Source organism: Sciurus vulgaris (assembly GCF_902686455.1).
Source record: "Sciurus vulgaris genome assembly, chromosome: 6".
NCBI lineage: Eukaryota > Metazoa > Chordata > Mammalia > Rodentia > Sciuridae > Sciurus > Sciurus vulgaris.
The window spans coordinates 25,490,224-25,514,586 of NC_136466.1; the positions used below are offsets into that span (position 1 = coordinate 25,490,224).

The following is a 24,363-nucleotide window of genomic DNA, read 5'->3' on the forward strand; positions in this document are numbered from 1 at the left end:
GCCCAAACCATGCAGTGGAATGTATGTGAGGAGGGGTGGCCAGGAGCCAGACATTTTCCTTTGTGGTTATGAAACTTCCTGCCTTTTTTCCTGATCATGGAAGTGATAAACAGTGATCATGAACATGTGCCGTGTTTCAGAAGCACATCAGGCGGACAGGCACAGCTGTTCTCTGCAGCCCTCTTACCCCTGATGGTCACTAGGGACAAGAAGCCTGAAAGCACGTGGGTCCTTTTGGAAGTGATCTCACCTAGGTCTCAGTTTGCGCACCTATAAAGTGGGGAGGGTGGAGAGCGGAAGTGCTGCCTCAGGAGGAAGAAGGACGCAGTAACGTGGGGCGGCGGGTAACAGGGAGGAGAGGGAGAGCTTGGGGTCGGGTGAAAACAGAACTCCGAGCCGTGCTGGGGCGTGCAGACGCAGGGCCAGCGTTGGCATGGTCCCTAAGGGCACGTGGGAGGCTCTCAGGGCTGACGTTCTGTTTCTTTCATTTTTAAATTTGTTCTTTCTAGAGATACGTGGCAGGGTCTATTTTGACATATTATACATACACAGAATAAATATAACTTGCTCCAATTAGGATCCCATTCTTGTGGTTGTATGAGACGTGGAGTTACATTGGTGTGTATTCATGTATAAGGAGGGAAGATACATCCAATTCATTCTCCAGGCTTTTCTATTCCCATCCCCCCCCCTTCCCTTCATTCCCCTTTGTCTAGTCCAATGAACTTCTAATCTTCCCCTTCCTTGTGGTGGGTTAGCATCAGCATACTACAGTGACGCAGCCACTTCAATGTTTATAGCAGCTCAATTCCCAAAAGCTAAACCATGGAAACAACAGATGAATGGATAAAGAAGCTATGGTATATACACACAACAGAATATTACTCAGCCATAAAGAAGGATGAAATTTTGGCATTTGCTGGTAAATGGATGGAACTGGAGACTATCATGCTAAGTGAAATAAGCCAATTCCCAAACATCAAAGGTTGAATGTTCTCTCTGATGTTCTATTTCTTGATCTGAGGACTGGTCGTGTGGATGTATTCATTTTAAAAATTAATGGACTGTATACTTGATATTTTGAGCAACTTTCTACATGTATATTGTGCTTCAGTAAAATTTTACATACACACACAAAAAAATGGTACAGGTCTAGGCACAGGTCCCCACACATTACTGAGGGTAAGTGCTCAAGAAACATTGGTTGGTCTAAGGATATTCTAAGGTTTTCCTTTGCATTTGTCAAATGGCTAAAAACAGCCATTTGACAAATTATCTATTTATTTTTGCAGAACGGGGGATCAAACTCAGGCCCGTGGTGCTACACGCCCAGACCTTTGTCATGAATCATATTGTGTGTGTGCGTATGTATGCATATACACACACACTAGTTTTCAGTCATCTTTTTAAAACTTAATTTTGGAGGCATCTAACTTCTTTTATGTAATATTCCATTCTTTATATGTGCTCTAACATATTTATCCATGAAGGAAATGTAAACACATTTTTAGCGATGATTTTAATTTGGTATATGCTAGAGGTCTTTTTTTGATCTCACCCAATTGTAAGTAATATTTCAGCAAAGAGCTCCTACCTAGTTCTTTGCTTACCTATGTGTTGTCTTTCTTGGAATTTCTGGGCATGAAATTTTAGGTCGAAGGATGTGCTTACTCTGAAACGTAATGGATTTTGCCAAAATGTAATGGATTTCACTACTCACAGAAGATACAACCATTTACATTGCCCCAAGACACACATTTTTCTTAGTCTAGTTAGGTGCTATGGCTCTGCTTGGATTCTTTCTCCTGTGTCTCGTAGTTGAATACATTCTAGTCCTGGCCTCCTGGGGCACAAGGTGCAAGCCCCTTTCTGCTCATCTCGTCTCTGCCCTCTCTAACTCAGACCACCCCTGGACCTGTGAAAGCCACAGGGCTTTCCCCAGAGCATCCTACTCTACCCTGGCTCATGGGGGAGGAAGGACCCCATCAGGATGTGAGGGCCAGGAAGGTGGAGTGATTGGCCGGGGCTCTCCAGATGGGTGGAGAAGAGAGACAAGAGGCCAGGGCCCTGTCTTCCTGCTGAACGCCTTGCCCACAAGGCAGCATCACCCAAGATGGTACCATATGTACTGGGGGGGGCGCAGTGCAAGGTTTATCAGTTGGAAGTGATGTCACAGACAGTCATGGAGTCCTCCACTCTGATGGCTTGTTTTAGGATTTTTTGACTTTACAATATGCAAAAGTGAGAAAACTTCAGGGGAAGCCTTACTTTGAATTTTGATTTTTTTTCTCAGTCTAGCGACGTATGCTAGGCTCTTCTCTCACGGGGCAGGACAGAGGCAGGGAACTGCCGCTCCCACATAGCCACATGGTCACTAGGGAAAGGACCTCCAGTGTGCTGTGCTGCTCAGCTGGGGTGGTTGGTAGGTTAGTGGTTTTAAATGTATTTCTGCGTTTTATTTTTGGTTTATAATGGCTTTATCAGGATGAAGCCCCACTGTAAGCCAGGGAGCATCTGTATTTAAAACAGCTTCATGAGTCAGAGACTGGGGTGTAGAGGTGGAGGAGAACACCCCTGCCTCCAGGGAGCCCAGAGTCCAGCAGGGAGAGCAAGATCTTGAGGTCGGTAAAAACGGGGTATCCTGAGCCAGGCTGGGTGCATGCAGATGGGAGGACCGACTTTGGGATGGTCCCTAAGCTGCAAGGAAACCACTCATATGAGCTGCGACTAAGGTAAGGTGCCTTAGGAAGAGGGAACGGTGGAGGACAGTCCTGTGAGGTGGACATCTGTGGCTTGCCCCTTCTGGGCATGGCACCTGGGCTTTCCACCCAGGGAGGCCAGGCTACCGAGTTCCATATTCATCCAACCACTAGGACTGGGAAGAGTCTAACTTCTAACTCTGAGTGGGGGAACTCTGACCGTGTGACCTCACCTTTGGGAAACCAAAGCTCTGCTGGGTCAGAGATGGAGGGGGACGGAAAGAGAAAGAGCCACCGGCTCTTCTAGAAATCCCAGAACCTTTGGGACATATTTTCTGGAGTTTTCCCATCAGGATAAACAGGTTGGTCTAGAATCAGAGCCAAAGTATTAATCTATGAGTCCCGATGACAAATATTGATTTACCTTAATTTCTGGAAATACGCTTGTGTCTTTTAGGCCAGTCTCTTTACTCTTTCACCAGGAAGAGGAGCTGAATGGAGATTAATTGGAGGGAGTTTGGCCCTTGGTAGATGCCTGGCTCTGGCTGAAAATGAAGTTGGTTTCAGCAGCGGGGAGCTGCTGCAGATGGCTGGGCTCTCCGGCTCCCTCTGCCTCGGCAGGCCTCCGCAGGGCCGGGACACAATGCACTGGCACATGCGGTGTTCTCAGAGCCAGGAGAGACAGAGCCAAGGGAGAAGAGTCCCTTCCAGACCTCGGAGCCTCTCATTTCCCCTCGAGAGTGACAGACATAATTGGATCAAATGGGAATGCGAGCCAGCCTTCTTCCTTCTCCTGGACCAGAGACTTCCAATATGGCTTCATTACCAAGCCTTTGTAAATAAACCATGTGGGGAAAAATGCCATTTGTTCTGCCATGATTGCCTGATGAGCAACATTAGATGGGTCTTTGAAACACACAGAATGAAAGCGTTTGGGGTTTAGACATTCCTTTGTGCACACCTTTCTCTTTTTGCTTTTCTCCATAGCCCTCTATAGTTTGTGAAAGTGGGTTTTCTAAACCAAAGAGCTAGATGGGAGCTGGGAGCTGGGAGCCGGTTCTGGCCAGTGGCACAACTGCTTTGAGTATTTAATCACCAAGTACTTATTAAGTGCTTTTCCACGCCAGGCAATCCTTCAGGGATACAGCTGGGAGTGAAACACAAGCTGACCTACCCTACTGCAGTTCAATCCTGATAAGAACTTACGACTCAAATGTGCCCATTTCTGGGTACTAACATAGATCAATATTTAATCAATGGATCAATATTTAATAGACAATTTGGGCAACTGTGCAGTTCAAACTATTTTGGGTATAATTTCACTGTATCTGGTTTTGTTACTTCTGACGTGTCATTTTCTTTTTTTCTTTTTTTTTTGATGATTGAACCCAGGGATGCTTTGCCACTGAACTACATCCCCAGCCTTTTTTATTTTTTATTCTGAGACAGGGTCTTGCTAAGTTGCTTAGAGCCTTACTAAATTGCTGAGGCTGGGCTGTGATTCTCCTGCCTCAGCCTCCTGAGCCACCATGCCCAGAGGAATGTGACATTTGGAAAGTTAGATTGCATGGGTCAGGGATATTAAATAAATGACCTTTGTGCCAACCTCACCAAACCCACACCTGTGGCCCTGGATCCAGCCTCAGAATACATATCAATGTTCAATGCAGCAGCCCTACAAATGCTCCAGAGTTGGCTAGGAGACAAAAGTTATCTGGTATTTCTGACTTAGGTTGTTACTAATTCAATTCGCTAAGAGAATGCAGAATATCCAAGCAAATAGGAATAATCCCAAGAAGAGAAACAACTGAGAAGAAAGGGCAAGCAATAGCAGCCACTTTCTTAGGCTCCTTTCCCTCTCAGTGGCTTTCCTTTGATGTTTCCACAAACACAGCTGGTTAGAGCTTTGGATCAGGCAGGCCTAGGTTCAGGCCCAGTTTAGCTACTTCTGACTGTGTGGTCTGAACCCTCCACATCCCCCTGTGAAGTAGGTGCAATTCAGGCTGTCGTGAGGATGAAATGGGCCAGGATGTGCAAAGGGCCTGCACAGTGTCCTGTCAGGTGGAAACTCGGCTGTCACACACCACAGTGGATGCACATTGCTTATGGCTGGCATCTGACTGGTTGGTGCTTGTGCCATCAGAGCTGTTAAATGTGTTGGATGTCACACCTGGATATTAGCATTTGTTTTATTTCGGGGGGTGCTGCTATCCTCAAGGGAGACAGCTTCAGAACTCTGGAGGTTAAAGCAGACACAGACTGCCTTTCAAACCAGGATAACATTTCAGCCGCATTCTAGGTCACTGTCTTCCTGCTGATAAAGGAGGATTGCAAGTTCAAAGTCAGCCTCAGTAATTTAGCAAGACTCTAAGCAACTTAGTGAGATCCTGTCTCAAAATAAAAAACAAAAAGGGCTGGGATGTGGCTCAGTGGTGAAGTGTCCCTGGGATTAATCTCCTGTGCAAAAATAATTATGTTCCCCAGTTCTGACTGGCTCAACCAGCATCACAGGTAACACTACATTATAGGTTGATAATGATAATAACCTTTAGGATATTTATCAAGAGCACCCAACAAACATCATCTAACTTAATCCTCTCAACAACCCATGAGACTTAAAGCATCACTACACTCATTTTATGGAACCAGAAACTGAGGCCCAGTGAGGTGGATTCCTCCTGCAGGATCACACAGCTGGTAGGAAGTGGCAGGGCTAGGGTCTGACCTTGGCCATCTGCTGCTGGCCCTTTGCCCAACTCTTGGGGAGGGGGCATCAGGGTTGTGTGTTCACAGGTGTCAGCTCAGTAATGTCGCTGGCCATCCTTGTGGGCTGGGGATCTGCCTTACTCAGGTTCTGAACATGCTGGAAGATGGTGGACCACAAGGGCACAGGGCAAGCTAACCTTCCTCTCACAGGGCTTAGCCTTCTTCACCTGATAATGCAAAGGAACCCCAAAATAAAGAGGAGAATGTGCACTCACATTTGAGTAGTTAACTAGATACTAGTTAACTAGAAACTCCTTTACTACCATTGTCAAAAGTTTCTATAGCCCACGGGCTGATTAAACAGGTTATAGTAAATATTCGCTGCACCCTTAACAATGTCTACCAGTTATTAATCACTGGCCACGCTCCCGTGTTGTAGGCTAAGCACTGTCTAGACATTTGCTCATTTGATCTTCGCAGTAGCTCTGTGAGATAGGTAGTGTCACTATTCCTTTACTTCAGATGAGGAAAGAAGGCTTGAAGTCAGACAGTTACCTAGTGTTGGAATGGGGATTTGAACTCAGGTCTTTCTGAGTCCTCAATTGGAGCTTTTATCCTCTGGCCTCTATGTCAAACTCTTGCAGTAACAGATACAAAAGAGAGAGAGGGGTGACCTAGTGGCTATCTTTGAACCTGTGAGGCCACACACTCACTCTCAGAGCAGAGCAGAGCAGAGCAGTCCTCTATGGCCTATGCATCTTGTGGCCTTCCTTCCCCACTGTGGGCTGCTGGACATGCCATCTTGGCTGGAAGGGAGACTCATCTTACTCCAGCACGTTTTTGCAGTGCTAGGGATTGAACCCAGGGCCTTGTGCTCACAAGGCAAGCACTCTACCAACTGAGCTATATCCCCAGCCCTTATTCCAGCATCTTAAGAAGAGATGTAAGGCAAATGCCAGCAAGACCAGCCTTTGGCCTTAGGGTGCCCCCACAGCAATCCCACCCTTGTCCCACACATGCAGACACTGAGTGGCCCACTGAGGAGCAAAGGGACTACAGAACCCTGCGACCCCCGAGTCTTCCCAGGCTCAGACTCCAGGCAGGCAGCCTGCCAGGCCCAGGACCAAGGAGTGGTGGCACCGGGAAGCGGCTTGTGAGCGCCGGCTCACCTTGAAGGAGATCTCATACTGCTCTCCTCCCCAGATCTCCAAGCCGGGGTCGTACCCGCCCAGCTCCCAGAACCACTTGCGGTCCACGGCAAACAGCCCACCGGCCATCACGGGAGACCTGTCAAAGGAAGAGAACGTGGCGTGAGGATGCATATGTCCTGGCCGCTCCCCAGGGATGGTGTTCTGGGCTGCTCCTGGGACACAGCTGCGTCCACCTGCGGCTTCAAGGTCCTTTGGGGGAAGGGCACCAGGCTTTCCTATTTCTTGGCCCTTCGTAAATGCTGCATTTTAACCAAGTAGATCCAAAGTTCCCTCACACAATTAACACCTGAGAATGCCTGTGGAATGAAATCACAGTAGTACTTTCCCACGGCCTCGCAGCTGCTTGATAGATATAAATATCAAATCTCTCTATGTATCCAGTCCTCCCCCGAGTTAAATGGTCTGAATCAGGTGTCTCCAAGCCTGTCTGTGCTGCGACTCTCCTAGAGGATGAAAAAGTATAGAGCTTGCTGGGCCCTCGCCAGGCCTTCTGAAACCACCCTGGGGCTGGCACCTAGGCACCTGCTTCTCTGATGGCTCGTGTTCAGCTAGCCTGGCACAGACACTGGTGGTGCGTATGGAAGCCAAGGTCTCTGTTCTTTCAGTTAAACCAGGAGGCAAGATGAGCTCCATCCTTTTGATCCCCCACTGGTTTATCTGCTGGTCCTGGAGGGGTACAGAGGTAAATCACTTAAGGGGAAGCCAGTGCATGGGGCAGCCACCTCAGGACCCAAAGATCCAGAACACAGGTGGAGTGGAGTAAGGGCCTCTGGGAGGAGCAGACCAGAGCACCACAGGAACATGAGGGGAGTGTTCTGCTTCCCTCCTACTTCTGGGGCTGAGCAGGGCAGGGGGAGGACAAAGATGGGCACTCAGAGGAGATGGCCTTTGAGTGAGTCTGGATAAGGGAGAAAAGGCAAGGGAAGACATTGAGGATGAAGAAATGACATCAGCAGGGCACAGAGGTGACAAATTGAGGGGCACCCAGGGGAACAGGGAGTCAGCCTGCACCATGCTCTGCTGCTGGCCAGCACCCCCCAGTGGTCCTCACACAGGGCCAGCACCTGGTAGGAGCAGTGTTTGCTGTGTGACCATCTATTGGAGGGTGGCTGTGTCCCTGTCTGGTTCCACTGGAAGACTCTAGACCTTCATACCAGAACATTTCGGCAGCAGCCCCCACTCGCCTGCCTGGCTGCGGGAAAGGTCAGCTGGTGGGCAGTGGGCCTTACTTAACCCTCCTGGGGCAATCCTCCCGCAGCAGGTGGGCCTTTCCAGCACAGGAGGGGCCTCCTTTAAATGGGATGCCCTTGACTGCTTACTGAGGGCTCGCATACGCCAGGTGCTCTGGCTACTTACTAATAAAACAAATCCACTCCTCACGAGGCAGGCCTCCTTACGGTCACCTGCATTCTGCATGCGCGGAACTGGAGCAGAAAGGCGACTGCTCCTAGGTGGTGCTGCTGGGATCCGACCCTCTTATCACCCCAGTCCACACCCTTCACCACCATGATATGCGGCCTCCAGTCAGGGAGAACCTTGGAGAAACAGGTGGTAGCGAAAAGGAAAGGGGACCAGGATTGTTTAACCCTCCCTCCAATTCTGCTGTCCTTAACCTGCTGTGTCCCTGAGGTCAAAGGTCTAACATTAAACCTGTTGCTGCCCAGGTCAGCAGCCACTGGCCGCAGGTGACTGAGCACTTGGAATGTGGTCTGAATTGAGATGTGCTGTGAGTGTAAGTCACCCATGGAATTTCCAGGTATGGAGACAAGATACAGAACTTGTCAGTCATTTTAGCATGACTTGCAGGTTAAAATAATACTTCAAATATACTGGTTTAAATAAACTATATTTCTCAAATTTATTTTGCTTTTTTTTTTTTTTTTTTTTTTCATTTTCGTGGTGCTGGGGATGGAACCAGGGTTTCTCACATGCCCTTTTCTTTATCTTTGTTTTGTCTTAAATGTGGCTACTAGGAAATTTAAAATGATATATGTATATTGGACAGAGCGATGGAACCTCTTGCAGTCTGATCCCCTCCCCACACCATGGAGGGACAGCCCACTTCCTGTCTCACACTGCGAGTACATTTCTAAAAGTATCCAGTGCGGCAGGAACAGAAGGTGTCCTTTGTGTCCATTCCCCTGTCTTCTGAAGGCTGTGGGGTTTTGGGTTGCTTGGCTGGAGAGTAAACGTACAGCCTGGACAGGCAGAGACTGTTTCTGACTTTGGGCTTCACAGGAAATCAGACCCAAGACTGCGCTTGGAAACCAGCCTGGACTGGAGCTAGTGACAGAGGCCAAGGCAGTGTGCGGAAGGAAGGAGATTAGCCTCAAGGCATTTTGGATGCTCCAGGCTTTGCCTCGGGAGGGAAGCTTTTCCTCCTGGCCTGCTCCATTTCCTGCCTGTTCAGCAATAATAATAACAACAATTCTGAGTGTCTAGCGCTTGCCACTCACTTTACTGGCATTATCTCCAGCTCCCACAAAGCTCTGCTACTAGCCTCCTCCTCAGATGGAGAAATTTGAAATTCAGGAATGCTACATAGCTGCCCACAGGCATGCGGCTAGTAGGTGGATGAGCTGTGATTCAAATTGGGGTCTGCCAGGAAGCCCGAGTCTTTCACCAGTTATGCCGCCGCCGTGCCTGTGGACCTTCCACTTGCTGGCACCATGGGGAGGTATGCAGATGACCAGATTCCTCTCGGGACTGCGCTCTGGGGTTCCGTCCAAGTGCAGTTCAGAAGAAGGCTCCTGAGCAAACCCACGGACACGAAGGATGGAGAGCCCTCAGAGAGCATCTGGGCCAGTGGCTCTCTAACCTGCCACATCAGTGACTCAGGAGCTTTAACAAACAGTGATGCCTGTACCCCACTCCAGAATGAGGGCGGCCTGGGCATTTTAACAAGTTCCCTAGGTGATGCCAACATGCAGCCAGGGTTGAGAGGCACTGCTCCAATGTCCAGAGGAGGAGACTGAGGCCCTAGAGGACATTAGTCAGGCCCTGTTGCTTGCCAGCTGCATGATGTGAACTCATGGTAGCAGGGATGAGGGGCCTATCAGTCTGTTTAGGACAAAGTTTCCTATAATAATAATAATGGGGGCTCTTACTACCTTTGGTTATCCTGAACATTCCATTTTCTGGGACTGCCCATTCGGACCTCAGCCTCTGATACTATGTCAACTTGGGCAAATCTCATTTCCCCTCTGAATCACAGGGTCTCAGTGGTCAAATGGGGACAATGCTACCTCTACCAAGGATGCTATTATAAGGACTGTTCACAATAATGTCAGTTGGAATTGCTTTGCCACCTCAGGCCAAATGTTAGTTACTTCTGCTGTTGGTCTCATTCCCTAGGAACGCAGGTCAACCGAGGATTGACTCGGAGTGCGTGGAGGCTGGCGCTGACTGCATGATGCCTCTTGGCTAAACCACATCTCTGGCTAGGAAGGAGCTAATGGCGGCGAGCATGTTTAAGGTGAAGGAGGTCAGACCCACTGAGGAAGCACATGGAATCAGCTCCTGGTTCGTGGTGCTCCATCACCTGGCACCTGCCATTTCCACAAAGAAGCCTGCTGTTCTGACCTCTGAGCCTTTGCTGGGGCTCCCATCAGGAACTCTGGAATGCACTGTGCCTGTGAAGATGGCCGAGCCACCAACAACCCCCTTTCTCAGATGGGGAGAGCAAGGCAGAGAAACTGGGGTCCGAATGTGGCAAGGCAGGTGTGCCCCTGGGCATGCCTGGGCAGACGTAACCTTCTGTGGAAAAAGAGACTGTAGATGTGACTCAGGTTAAGGGTCCTGAGATGGGAGAGGATCCTGGTGGGCCCCATGCAATCACCTGGGATCAGGGTCATCACAAGGGCATATCAAGGGTAGGAGGAGAGTCAGGGTCAGAGAAGGAGACGAGAGGATGAAGGAGCGGGTGAAGACAGGGAGCATGAAGGAGGGGGAGAAGACAGGGAGGATGAAGGAGGGGTGAAGACAGGGAGGATGAAGGAGGGGGAGAAGACAGGGAGGATGAAGGAGGGGGTGAAGACAGGGAGGATGAAGGAGGGGGTGAAGACAGGGAGGATGAAGGAGGGGGAGAAGACAGGGAGGATGAAGGAGGGGTGAAGACAGGGAGGATGAAGGAGGGGGAGAAGACAGGGAGGATGAAGGAGGGGGAGAAGACAGGGAGGATGAAGGAGGGGTGAAGACAGGGAGGATGAAGGAGGGGAGGAGACAGGGAGGATGAAGGAGGGGTGAAGACAGGGAGGATGAAGGAGGGGAGGAGACAGGGAGGATGAAGGAGGGGGAGAAGACAGGGAGGGTGAAGGAGGGGGAGAAAACAGGGAGGATGAAGGAGGGGAGAAGACAGGGAGGAAGAAGGAGGGGTGAAGACAGGGAGGATGAAGGAGGGGGAGGAGACAGGGAGGATGAAGGAGGGGCGGCAGGGAGGGAAACAGATGTGAAGATGCTGTGCTTCTGGCTCTGAGGACAGGGAGGGCGTGATCCAAGGACTGTGTGCAGCCTCTGAGGCTGGGAAGGCAGGGAAATGACCCTCCCCCAGAGCCTCTGGAAGGATCACAGCCCTGCTGAAACCCGGATTCGGCCCAGGGAGATTTCTGACCACCAGAACTTCAATTGTCGGTTTAGCCACTAGGTTTGCAGTGATGTATCACAGTGACTCAGGAAAGTAATACGGTAAGGGAGGCTGGCCCCTGGCTTCATGCCCAAAGATCTTCCCTAAACCTTTGGCAGGTCAGCCAGGGGAGCTTGACGCAGCTGCAAAGACGGCCAACCTCCTGCTGAAGAGCTGGGGTGCCAGGGAGGAGCGGCTCAGTTCTCACCCATGTGCGCCCCAGGCCAGCTCCCTCTCCTGGGCCTCGGGCCCTCATCTGGCGGGGTGGAGCTCCTCATCCAAGGCTCCCTCCAGCTCCCACACTCCAGGCTGCTGAGTCCAGTCCACACCCCGAACCCCTGGTGGGACAGGCTGCTACTGCCCTGACATTTCCAAGGGGGTCTAACAGAAAACTGGCTCCAGGGGCCCACAGACCGGCACTTGCTCTAGCCTCTGCCACTTAATGGCTGTGGGATCTGAGCAAGTTACTTAGACCATGGTGCCCCTGTTTGGAAACTAAGGATACAAATGTTTACCACCTGTGAATGCAGGGGTTACGTGGGGTCAGGGAGCACCCTGCTCAGCACTCTGCCTGGCACCCGGGGACGATGACGATGATGATGACAGCTGGGAACAGGCCTGAGAAGGAGAGAGCGTGAGCGACTCTACGCACCCCTGCTGGCAGCCCTGGCAAAGTCCACAGAGGCGGCCAAGGTGGAGGTGACCAGCTTGGTAGTCCTGAGCTGGGCTCTGTGACATGCTGGGAGTGGGGGATCCTTCTGGTTGGGATGTCTGACACTTGGTAGCTCCTGGGAGGGTGGTGAGCCTGAGCGGTGTGTGTGTTGAGAAGCAGCCTTGGGGTCAACCACTGGGATAAGCACGGGTCAATCGTACTTACTCAAATGGGTCACTGGGGTCAGGCTTCTGCAGTTCTGGAGGGATAGGGATCCGCTTGTAGTACATCTCCCAGTCAAAGGCACCCCGCATGGCATCCCCTGCCTGCGTCTCGTATCGAAAGTCATCGTGGTCGATCACATCGATCATTGGGCACACGATGGTCTTGCGGTTTCGAGCGATGCGGTCTGAAAAAGTCAAGAGACGCCCGTTAGTTGAGGCAGGAGCGAAGTGCCTTTCCTACTCTGCTGCTTAGTCTCCGGTTTTACACGTTCCCGGGTGATGTCTCTGACCGTTTGAGTTTGAGAACACAGAGAGGAAGGGACAGCGTGGGCTTTCGGCAAGAGGGACCACGAATCTCCTTTCGGACTTGCCACCCACAACAGGGTCACCAATGGCATCTCCAAGGCCCAACGTTCTCCTCTATGGACTGGGGAAGAGGCTCTGCTGCTGTGGAAAGAGACTGACTTCCTTCTGGGAGGACCCCTGTTCTGGACGGCCAGGCTCCCATTCTAAGTCTGCTCTCACCTCGTGGCCCAAAGCAGCCAGGCTTGGCCTGCGCCTCGTGGCAGACCATCTGCCCCTGACAGTGCACTGGTGCTCCTGGCTGCAGTCGGCAGCAAATGGCCCTCCTCAAGCCAGCTCAGCTCAGGCAGAACTACGGAAGTGTGAAGGACAGTCCCTGCAAGTCATGGCGCCCCCAAGGCATGCTACATTTAGACCATTTAAGTTTGCAAACGAGGGCCTTGACCCAGGTAGCTTTATGGTCCCTTTCAAGCCTGGAAGAAACTGATTCTCTCTGAGTTATTCTCCGCCTAACCTACCATCAGAGTTCCGGCTTTGACTTCTCTGCCCTTCACCGTTCCTCCTGCCAGACAGACCTGACGAGCCAAGGGGTGTCAGTCAACTGTCAGGGATGATCTGCCAGGAGGGCCAAGTGGGCTTTGGGCCACAAGTCAAATTCAAGACTTGCACTGTGGAGCGCTGCGGGGCCAGAGCAGGCCGACAGCAGCCAGGGCCCACGTTTCATCAAGCTACTGTACATTTTTCTCCCAGGAGAGGAAAGCAGCATTTTTGTCTTTTTCAAAACTGAAGACACAATCAATTCATAGGTGAAGCATGAAATCAATTGTGTGTGTGCCTGTGTGTGTGTGTGTTTATAATGAACAGAAATGAATACTGATTATTGGACTGCATTCCAGGTGCTAAGGAATGCCGTGATAGATGGAATTATTTCAGGAAATATGCTGGGCTCAGTAGCACGTGCCTGTAAACTCAGCAACTCAGGAGGCTCAGGCAGGAGGGTACAAGTTTAAGTCAGCCTCCGCAATTTAGCAAGACCCTAGGCAACTTAGCAAGACCCTGTCTCAAAATAAAAGATAAAAAGGGCTGGGGATGTGGCTCAGTGGTTAAGCATCCCTAGGTTCAATCCCCAGTATAAAAAAAAATTCAGGAAATGTGTTTCAGCTCTACTGTGTGACCCTGTGCAATTTTGTATTGGACTGAGATGTCCAATGTGTTTCTAACTGTGACACATGGTTATAAAAATGTTTGAGGGCTGGGGTTGTGGCTGTGTGGTAGAGCACTTGCCTCACATGTGTAAGGCATTGGGTTCAGTTCTCAGCACTGCATTAAATAAATGAATAAAATAAAGGTCCATCAACAACTAAAAATAATATTTAAAAAAAAAGTTTGAGAAATACTGTTTTTGGCAGCTGTACCTCCAAGGATGGAGGGCCAGATATACCCAGGGTATGTTTAAAAAAGTCCCCATGCCTACCTGCATCCCATTTAGAATTTGGGGTTGGCTTGGCTCTGCTCTCTGGAGATTTTCTCTCCCTCCCTGTCTCTTGTGGTTAGTGCCGGGGAACCAAACCCAGAGTGTTAGACATGCTAGGCAAGCACTCTACACTGAGCCGCAGCCTCAGGCCCCTCCCTGAGGATTTTTAATCCTCAAAAAACTTTTTAATCCTTAAAAAACTGATCCAGGGAAAAATCTAGAGAAGGGCCTCCTTTCTTAATTACTCATGGCCATTCAGGATATTTTGTGTCCAAGGGGAGTTGGGGTTGAGGACACAGCACCCCACTGGCTGCTGACTGACTGTGGGTGGCATCAAGCCAAGGACCTCAGAAGGTCACATTCTGTGCATTATGCTCACCTGCCAAGGGAATGACCAGGTTTAAATCCTGCTTTGTACACAGCATCCATTCATGTTTAAAGCACTAGAAAAACTACGTATAGGGACTGGGGATGTAGCTCAGTTGGTAGAGCGCTTGCCTCACAAGCACAAGGCCCTGGGTTCAATCCCCAGCACCACACACACACACACACACCCCTCAAAACCAAAACAAAAACTAGATATAGAAGGAACATACCTAAACATTGTAAAAACTACCTCATGCACATATACTATTACCTCATGTACACATGTGACTGCATGACCAATGAGATCCTACAATATGTACAATCAGAAAAATGAGAGATTATACTCCATTTGTATATGATGTATCAAAAGGTATAAATGTATTTTTCTGTCATGTACAACTAAATAGAACAATTTCAAAAATCAAAAAACTATTATGGCAAATCCAAGGCTAACATCATTCTAAATGGAGAAATATTGAAAGCATTCCCTCTAAAAACAGAAACAAGACAGGGATGCCCACTTTCACCACTTCTATTCAACACAGTCCTTGAAACCCTAGCCAGAGCAATTAGGCAAAAGAAAGAAATTACAGGGATACAAATAGGAAAAGAAGAACTCTGTTTGCCAAGATCCTATATTTAGAAGACCCAAAAATCTCCACCAGAAAACTTCTAAAACTTATAAATAAATTCAGCAAAGTAGCAGTATACAAATTTAACACCCAGAAATCAACTGCATTTCTATATTCAATGACAAATCAGCTGAAAGAGAAATTAGGAAAACCATCCCATTCAAAAATAGCCTAAAAAAATACTCAGGAATCAATCTAACAAAAGAGATAAAGGACCTCTACAATGAAAACTACAGAATACTAAAGAAAGAACAGAGGGGGTCCTTAGAAGATGGAAAGGCCTCCCATGTTCTTGGATAGGCAGAATTAATATTGTCAAAATGGCCATCCTACCAAAAAATACTATATAGATTCAATGCAATTTCCACCAAAATTTCAATGTCATTCTTAATAGAAATAGAAAAAGCAGTCATGAAATTTATCTTGAAAAATAAGAGACCCAGAATAGCCAAAGCAATCCTTAGTGAGAAAAGTGAAGCAGGAGGCATCATAATACCTGACCTTAAATTATACTACAGAGCAACAGTAACAAAAACAGCATGGTATTGAAACCAGAACAGTCAAGAAGACCAATGGAACAGAATAGAAGACAGAGAGACAAACCCACAAAAATACAGCTACCATACTTGGTAAAGGTGACGAAAACATACATTGGAGAAAAAGCCTCTTTAACACATGGTGCTGGGAAAACTGGAAATCCATATGTAGTAGAATGAAATTTAACCCCTGTCTCTCACCCTGCACAAAACTCAACTCAAAGTGGACCAAAGACCTAGAAATTAGACCAGAAACACTGCACCCACTTGAAGAAAATATAGGTCCAACACTAACATATCGGCTCAGGAACTGAATTCCTTAACAAGACTTCTAAAGCACAAGAAGTAAAATCAGTAATCAATAAATGGGATGACATCAGACTAAAAAGCTTCTTCACAGCAAAGGAAACAATCAAGAACATGAAGAGAGAGCCCACAGAATGGGAGAAAATCTTTGTCATCTGTACCTCAGATACAGCATTAATTTCCAGGATAGGTAAAGAACTCAAAAAACTTAGTATAAAGAAATAAATAATGAAATCACTAGATGAACAACAACAACAACAAAAAACTGAACAAACACTTCTCAGAAGAAGAAATACAAAGTCAACAAATGTATTAAAAATTTGTTCAACATCTCTAGCAATTAGAGAAATGCAAATTAAAACTACACTGAGATTTCATCTCGCTCTAGTCAGAATGGTGATGGTCAAGAATACAAGTAACAATAAATGCTGGTGAGGATGTGGGGAAAAAGGTACATTCATTCATACATTGTTGGGGACTGCAAATTGTTACAACCACATTGGAAAGCAGTATGGAGATTCCTCAGAAAACTAGGAATGGAATCACTATTTGACCCAACTACCCCACTCCTCAGTTTGTTTATTTATTTCCACTCCTTGGTTTATATCCAAAAGATTTAAAATCAGCATACTATAGGGATGCAGCCACATCAATGTTTAAAGAAGCTCAATACACAAGAGCTAACCTATGGATCCAACCGAGATGCCCTTCAGCAGATGAATGGATAAACTATGGTACACACAATGGAATATTACTCAGTCATAAAGAAGAATGACTTTATGACATTTGTAGGTAAATGGATGGACCCAGAAGTCTCTGGGTTATGCTAAGTGAAATAAGGCAGTCCCCCCAAAACTTAAGGTCAATGTCTTTCCTCACATATGGAAGCTAATGAGTGGGGAGAGGGGAAGAACAGATATTCAGTAGATTAGACAAAGGGGAATGAAGGGAAGGGAGGAGGAATAGGAAAAGGAAAGACAGTGGAATGAATCAGAAATAATTTTCCTGTGTACTTATATGAATACATCATAGTGAATCCCACTACCATATACATCCATAAGAATGGGGTCTTAACTAGAATAAGACATATTCCATGCTTGTACAATTATATCAAAATGAATTCTACTGTTATGTGCAACTAAAAAGATGCAATTAAAAAAACAAATCCTGTTTTGTGCCCATTAGCAGTATTACCTTGGATGAGGATTTTTGATGCATCTGAGCCTCGGTTTCCTTGTCAACAAAATGGAGGAAGATGTCACCTATCTCATGGGGGTCTTTGAGGAGACCGAGCAAACACTGGAGCCAGGATGCTCAGCACAGCCTCCAGCACCATCAGCACTTGGCCGACAGTCTGTGACGGGGTGACCGAGAGATGCCCAGAAGCAGGGGTTGGGAGACTGAGCAGTTCCTTCATTCTCTTTGCCCTTCAATTTCCTCATTTGCAAACAGTGGATAATAATGCCTAGCCTGCCTGCTGTACTCGTGGCAGGCAAGTTTAAATGTGGATGTGGCCTAAAATGCCAAGGGGCCATCAGCGCCATGATGATGATGACAACGATGATGGAGAGAACGGGAAGGGGGAGGAGAGGGTGACCCACAGCGACTTCCCGGAGGGGGTTAACCTTCGGGGCTTGGATGTGTCTAATCTCTCAGGAAGACAGTGAGCCATGCATGCGGTGCTAATGGCTTCACAGACAAAAGCCACGCTGTGCTCTGTCAGCTGCCGGTATTAGAGGGAGAGACTTTAAACCGACACTACCGGTTCACATTTCTATTAGGGAAGAAAAAGAGGGGGGGTGTTCTTGCACGCACGTCTGCAGATTATGAAAATGGCCCTCATACATTTCCATAGAAACAGAGTTAAGGGCTATTTAGACCACAGCTCGGCTTGTGCCCCACCACTCATTGTCTTTATGAGCCACAGAATGACCCTACAAATGGGCTGCTCCTTCAGGACCATCAATTAGGCCGTTTATGGCGAAGCTTTTTACTTTTTCACCCTCGTTCAGTGATGAGAGGCAGATGCGGATGGTCTCCTAGTTTAATTACATAAACAGTTTACTAGAAATCCTGGCTTGTATCTTTTTCCTGACCCCATGGGATTCTGGACCCAGGGTCTCAGAGGCACATCATCTAGCACTGAAGCCCCTGCCGATCTGTGTGAGGGATCAATCTGCTGGATTGTCCTGCTCAATGATGTGGGTCTAGATTTTGCTCCTTGACCCTGAAAGGTGGCATTTGGTAGCCTCAAGCCTGGTCTGGTGCCAGCAGCACAGCGTCACCCAGGAGCCTTAGAAATGCCCTCGTCAGGCCCCACCCTGGACCACCCAGTCAGAACCCCAGGATGGCTCACTGCTGTCTTAAGAGCCCTTCCAGGTGGCTCTGACACTCGCAGTGGTCGCCCTCCGCCTCTGTCGCACTGCCTCTGCACTCTGGGGAGGCCTGGCTGGGCCACTCCTGAGGAGCGCACTTTTTCTCTGGGTTGGTAGCTCCTCCCAGGCTGCTGCAGCCTGGCCCCGGCCCTCACCTGCCTCCCACTCTCCTCCACTACTTCTTCCACGTCCTGCTGTCAGCCCGAGCTCACTGCCTGGTCTCCAGTCGGCGGTGAGGCAGCCAAACCCAGCTCCCAGACCTCAGGTCTCTTCTATGGAGGACAGCTCCTGGCTCACACTGCCCTCTGTCTACAGCCCTATCCTGGCACCTACTAGGAACTCCTAGTAGAGAGAAAATGAACTCAGGAGGCAGGGCAGAACTGTGCAAAAGAACAGCCAGACAGATGGGGACTTGGACACGGTAGCCCACGGCACAGCCAGTCACTCAGTACCTCTGAACTTCAGCCTCCTTACCCTCAAGAAGGGGCTACTCCAGCCTGGCCTGGCTTTGTGAGGATTAGTCGTGCTTCTCACCTGCCTGGCACGGTGAATGGTCACTATTCTAATTTGACATAAAGATGGCTCCTTATAATTTAGGTCTTAACAGGGGATCCCTTGGCTTGCCTTCTAACAAAATTTAAAGTGATGGGAGAGAAGCAGTCATGACACTAGACACTAGACACGCTCCCTCTCCGAGTCTCAGCTCCCCTCTCTGTGAAATGAAGGGAAAGGACTGAATGGCTTTTTAAGGTCCCTTTGAGTTACTTAAGGGCCTGGTGTCTGCTGGGTGTTTTCACATGGACAAGGGGACACTGGCAGTGGACCGGGGCCGGCAGCTCCCTCACTCCAGGCTCCTCCATCCCCCTTACCGAGCAAGGGGGGCAGCCAGTTGACATTGGCTTCACAGTGTGAGTCCAAGAAGGTGATGACGTCCCCAGTTGCCGCCGAGGCCCCCAGCATGCGGGTCCTTATCAGGCCTTCACGTTTCTTGGTTCGGAGAATCCTCACGCTGGGGAAAAGGGCCATGTAGTCCTCCAGTGGCTTCTTCAGGTGCTCTGTGAGGGAGAGGGAGGGCGAGAGGGCTCAGATCATCGGCCTTCTGTGCTCCTCTTACCTGTGTGGCAACGACCCTTACCCCTTTAGACAGAGCTTTCTAGAACACCTCCTCATTGAACCTTTCAGATAGGGCCAAGAAGGGCAGACATCATCACACGCAGACTGCAAATGGGGAAACAGGCTCACAGCGTCTAGTGAGAGCGCCAGACCTGGAACACAGGTCTTCTGTACCAGGGCACAGGCGTCTGTGACTCAAGCCTGGCTGGGACTTCTTCCCTTATTTTCTAATAACAATACTTTTGACTGTTCCTTAGGAAACTGCCCCTCCCTTCTCAAGTTCACCGACTTGGGTGGGGCCGATCCCGCCCCCTAGTTCCCAGGGGGAGGAGCATGTGGCTTGGGCCTGACCAGTCAGGGCATTCCATCCCCTTGGCCACAGTGGTTGGTTCAGGGATGGCCATGTGACCTGAGCTGGTCCAAGTAATGAGTCTCGAGAATGTTTTTCAGAACTATTGAAAAATGACACTGTCTTTTTGCTAGAGTTGCTAAGCCGGTCGGCCATAGTCTCGAGCTGCTGACGTCTTTAGCAAGACGAGGCGATGAGCGGTGTGTGGGGATGATCTGAGTCTAAGGATAGTACGGAAAGAACGCGTGGAGAGATGGAGCTGATGGGGGACAGACCGATGCGAGGTGGGAACACGAGGTTCAGGGAATAATGCTGTAAACTGGGCCCAGCTGTGCTGCCCCATGTGCTTAAAAAGGTTTTAAGAACCCTTTACCTGCAGCCCTGCCTACCTAGCTCTGCAGAATTTGTTCCACTCCTCAGCAAACTCCTGCTAGCTGCAGGAGAAACGGAGGCCCTGAAATGCTGATAAGAACACAAGTTACCCTGAAGCGGGTCGGGTGGGGACTTTTGCAACCTTTACACAGAACAGATCCTGGAACTCAGGGAAATAAGGATAATTCGCCTTAACCATAAAATCTGTAAGAACAGGTTCCAATCAGAACCTGTCAAGCATGGGCCAAAGTGACCCACAGTGGTCGTGGCAGTGGGGATATAAAGTCTGATGTTATCCTGCAGTCAATGAAAAATCAAGAGCTGGATCTGAGTGGGGCTCTCTGGAAACTTCCCTGGGCCCCCCAATAAAACTGGAAAGCAGGAGAGGCACCCTGTCCCTCTCTTCTTTGAGAGGACTGACGCTCTCCCTTGAGAGTGTTCCCTTTTCCACTTTCCTGGCCCTTCTAGTAGATTCATGCCTGTACTCTGAGTGATGTGTCTGAAATATTCTGACTTGATGGCAAGAACTGGGTATTGAAAGGGGTCTTCACGCTCCTCAGTTTCCCAGAAGGTCCCAGTCCTGTAACAGAGACATCATCTTGATGACATTTCCATTCCTCAGATGCCCAGTACCTGAAGCAGACAGACTCCTACTTGTTCTTATTACATATGACAACATTTTCCTTTTTTGCTTATTTTCCTGTGGGTTGGATCTGACCCATATCTGGAGAAGTTGTTTGGAATAAATATCAAAGATAGTCCCTTTATACTTAAAGTCTCAGCCTTAATATTGGTGCCTTGGATTTTAATCAGGGTTAGAACCCTTTATGAAAATTCTAGTATGACCAAAACAAACACACAAACAATCCCAAACCAAAACAACCTCTCTAGCTTACATCATTAGTGGTTTTCCCCCTAGGATCAGGAGAAAGGCCTTGTGCACTCACAATTTTTATTCAACACTATTAGAATTTCTAGCCAGGGCAACTGGTAAAAAAATGAAATAAAGGAAATAAAGATCTGATAGAAAAAGGCAAGAGTGTCTTTAACTGCAGGTAACATCATTACACAGAAAATCCTGTAAATCTGCAAAGAAGCTAGAACAAACAGGTAAACTTTACAGGACTTTAGAATACAGGTCAATATTTCAAACTCAGTTGAACTTCTATATACCAGCAAATAAAGAACAACTGGAAAATGCAATTAAAATGGTAAAACTATCAAATACATTGTAACAAAAGAAGTGCAAAATGGGGTTGGGGATATAGCTGCCTGGTTGAGAGACTGTTTAGCATGGAGGAGGCTCTGGATTTGGTCCCCAGTACCACACACACACACACACACACACACACACACAAACTGCAAAATGCTACTCTAAAAAATAGAACATTGTTGAAAGAAGTTAAACACCAAAATAAATGGAAAGCTATCCCTTGTTCATGGATCAGAAATTGTTAAGAAGGTATATCTCCAGAATGGATAAATAGATTTAATGCTGTTATAATCATGGTCAACTTCTTTACAGAGACTAATAATTAACAAACTGATCCTAAAATTTATGTGGCAATGCAAGGGATTCGGAAGAGCAAAACAGTCAGAAGACTCACATTTCTTGATTTTAAAACATGCTGCAAAACTACAGTAATTAAGACAGCGTGATAATGGCAGGAAGACAATATAAGTCAATAGAACAGAACTGAGAATCCAGAAATACAACCCTCAGATTTAGGATTGACTGATTTTGCTAAACCCATTGAATGGGGGAAAGAAGAGTCTTTTCAACAAATGGTGCTGGTACTACTCGATTTCTACATGCAGAAGAATCAAGTCAGGGGCTGAGGGTGGAGCTCAATGGTGGAGCCTTGCCCAGCATGCACAGGCCCTGGGCTTGATCCCCAGCACTGCAAAGAAAAATACGATAATAATAAAGTTGGATCCCTTCTTTACCTACTATGCAATCAACTCAAAAGAGATAAAAGGCCTATATGTAAGAGTTAAACCCATAAAAGTTTGAGGAAACACAGGGGTAAACCTTCATCACCTTGGACTAGACAACTGTGTCTTAGGACACGAATTGCCTAAGCACAAAAGAAAAAAATAAATTACACACTAAACATTTTTTATGCATCAAAGGACATTATTAAGAAAGTGATGAGAATAAGTGGATGATGATACATAATGGGCGGTGGGAGGGAGGCAAGAATGGAGGAAGGAGGGATGGTATAGAGGAAAAAGAGGGGTGGGGAGGAGGTGGGGGGAGGAAAAATAACAGAATGAGACAAACACCATTACCCTATGTACATGTATGATCACACAAATGGTGCGACTCTACTTTGTGTACAACCAGAGAAACAAGTTGTACCCCATTTGTGTACAATGAATCAAAATAAATGAAAAAAAGAAAGTGATGAGAAACCTACAGAATGGAAGGAAACACATGCAAATCATGTGTCTGATAAAGGATGCACACATGCAGAACACAGAACTGAGATCACTCAGTAATGAAAAGAAACAACCCACTTAAAAAGCCGGCAAAATGCTTTTAGAAAAAAATGTAGTGGTTCTTGAGGATGTTAACAATAGAATTACCATATGATTCCACAACTCCACTTCTAAGTATATACCCCCCAAATTTGAAGGTCGAATTTTGAGTAATCCAAAAATGAAATTACAGAATAGCTGAATGCACAAAGATAGAAAGTAAATTAGTGATTGCCAGGGTCGCGATCAGGGGAAGGAGCAGTGGCTATTAATGGGTTTCCTTTTGGAGTAATATTTTGGAACCAGATAGAGGTGATGGTTGTATAACACTTTGAATATACTAAATGCCATTGAATTGTATCTTTAAGATGACTAATTGTGTGTTATGTGTATTTTACCTCAGTTTAAAAAGTGGGAAAAAGATTGTGTTTTTTTCCAAACACACTGCAAAATGGCCAAGAAGAACATAAAAAGATGCATGACAGCATTAGTTATCAGGGAGATGCAAATTAAAACCACAGTAAATACCACTCCATGCCAGCAAGAGGGCTATAATCACAGTCAGACAATAACAAGTGTTGACAAGGGTGTGAGAAACCAGAGCACTCACACACTGCTGATGGGAATGTGAAATGGTGCAGCCACTCTGGAAAGTAGTCTGGAACTTCCTCAAACAGTTAAACACAGAGTTACCACATGACCAGCAACTCCTCTCTAGGAATAAACCTCAGAGAGATGAACACACATGTGCTCACAAACAAACACTTGCACACCAATGTTTCCAGCAGCAATATTTATAATAGCCTCAAATTAGAAACCACCCAAATGTCTATCAACTGGTGAATAAAGAAAATGTAATAAATGGAATAATAAATGGAATACTATCAGCAATACAAAAAGGAGTGAGCTAATGTAACAATATGGGTGACTCTCAAAAATATTATTCTAGGTTACAGAAGCCAGAGAGATAAGACTAGCTATTGTAAGCCAGGTGTGGTGGTGCATGCCTATAATCCCAGCAACTTGGGAGGCTGAGGCAGGAGGATGGCAAGTTTGAGGCCAACCTCAGAAACTTGGCAAGACTATCTCAGAATTAAAAAGGGCTAGGAATTTAGCTCAGTGGTACAGCAACCCTGGGTTCAATCCCTAGCACCATAAAAAAAGACTTGATGTTATATAATTCAATTTACATGAAATTTCTAGAAAGGCAAAGCTACAGAGACAGATCAGTGGCTACATGGAGCTGGGTTGTGGTTGGGGTCTGACTGCAAACAGGCACTGAGGAACTTTTTGGAGTGACAGAAATATTTAAAAAGTGGATTATAGTGATAATTCCACAACTACATTTATTGAAAAATATACTGAGCTGCAGACCAAAACTAGATGGTTTTTATGATATGTAAATTATATACCTCAATAAGTATAAAGTTCTAAAAAAATTGTATTTCTATATAACAGCAATAACCAAACAGAAAGCTGAATAAAAATAGCATTTATGGTAGCCTCATAGATAGGCCAACCTAAATAAATGGAGGGATGTCATGTTTATAGATTGGAAGACTCCCTATTGTGAAGAGTCAGTTTTTCTTCAAACTAATCTATAGATTCAGTGCAGCCCAAATAAAATCATAGTGACCTTCTGAAATTGATAGAAGTGGGCATGAGGGAGCTCCCTGGGGTGAGTATTGTTCTCTAAGGTTTATCTGGGCACATAAAGGACCTAGAAGAATCAAAATAATCTTGAAAGAGAACAAAGGTTGAGGACCCACCGTAATTTCAAAACAAATTATAACTAAGATAATCAGAATAGTGTGGTAGCTGCTGAGAGTGAACAGAGGTGGACAGAGCAGAGCAGAGGTTGGAAGTGAACCCCCATCTAGTGACAAAGGCATCGAGGTACTTCAATGAGGAAATAAAGAGGTTCCAACAACTTACACCAGAAC

The 24,363-nt window shown here is 47.1% G+C and overlaps 1 protein-coding gene across 3 annotated transcripts in view; it reads right to left on the reverse strand.

Moving 5' to 3' along the window:
• Positions 1 to 24,363, reverse strand: part of GALNT10 (polypeptide N-acetylgalactosaminyltransferase 10) — a 222,184-nt gene that overhangs the window by 25,322 nt on the left and 172,499 nt on the right. For 2 of the 3 annotated variants that reach the window (XR_013764815.1, XM_079145960.1), the window contains exons 5-7: positions 18,975 to 19,160; positions 12,115 to 12,298; positions 6,575 to 6,692 (exon numbers count right to left, since the gene is read on the reverse strand). Coding sequence is in view for 2 of the 3 variants with exons in the window: in XM_079145960.1 (XP_079002086.1) it covers positions 6,575 to 6,692; positions 12,115 to 12,298; positions 18,975 to 19,160 (488 nt within the window). In the remaining variant the exon portion in view is untranslated. The remainder of the gene's footprint in view (positions 1 to 6,574; positions 6,693 to 12,114; positions 12,299 to 18,974; positions 19,161 to 24,363) is intronic. The other variant, XM_079145961.1, reaches the window with a different exon arrangement.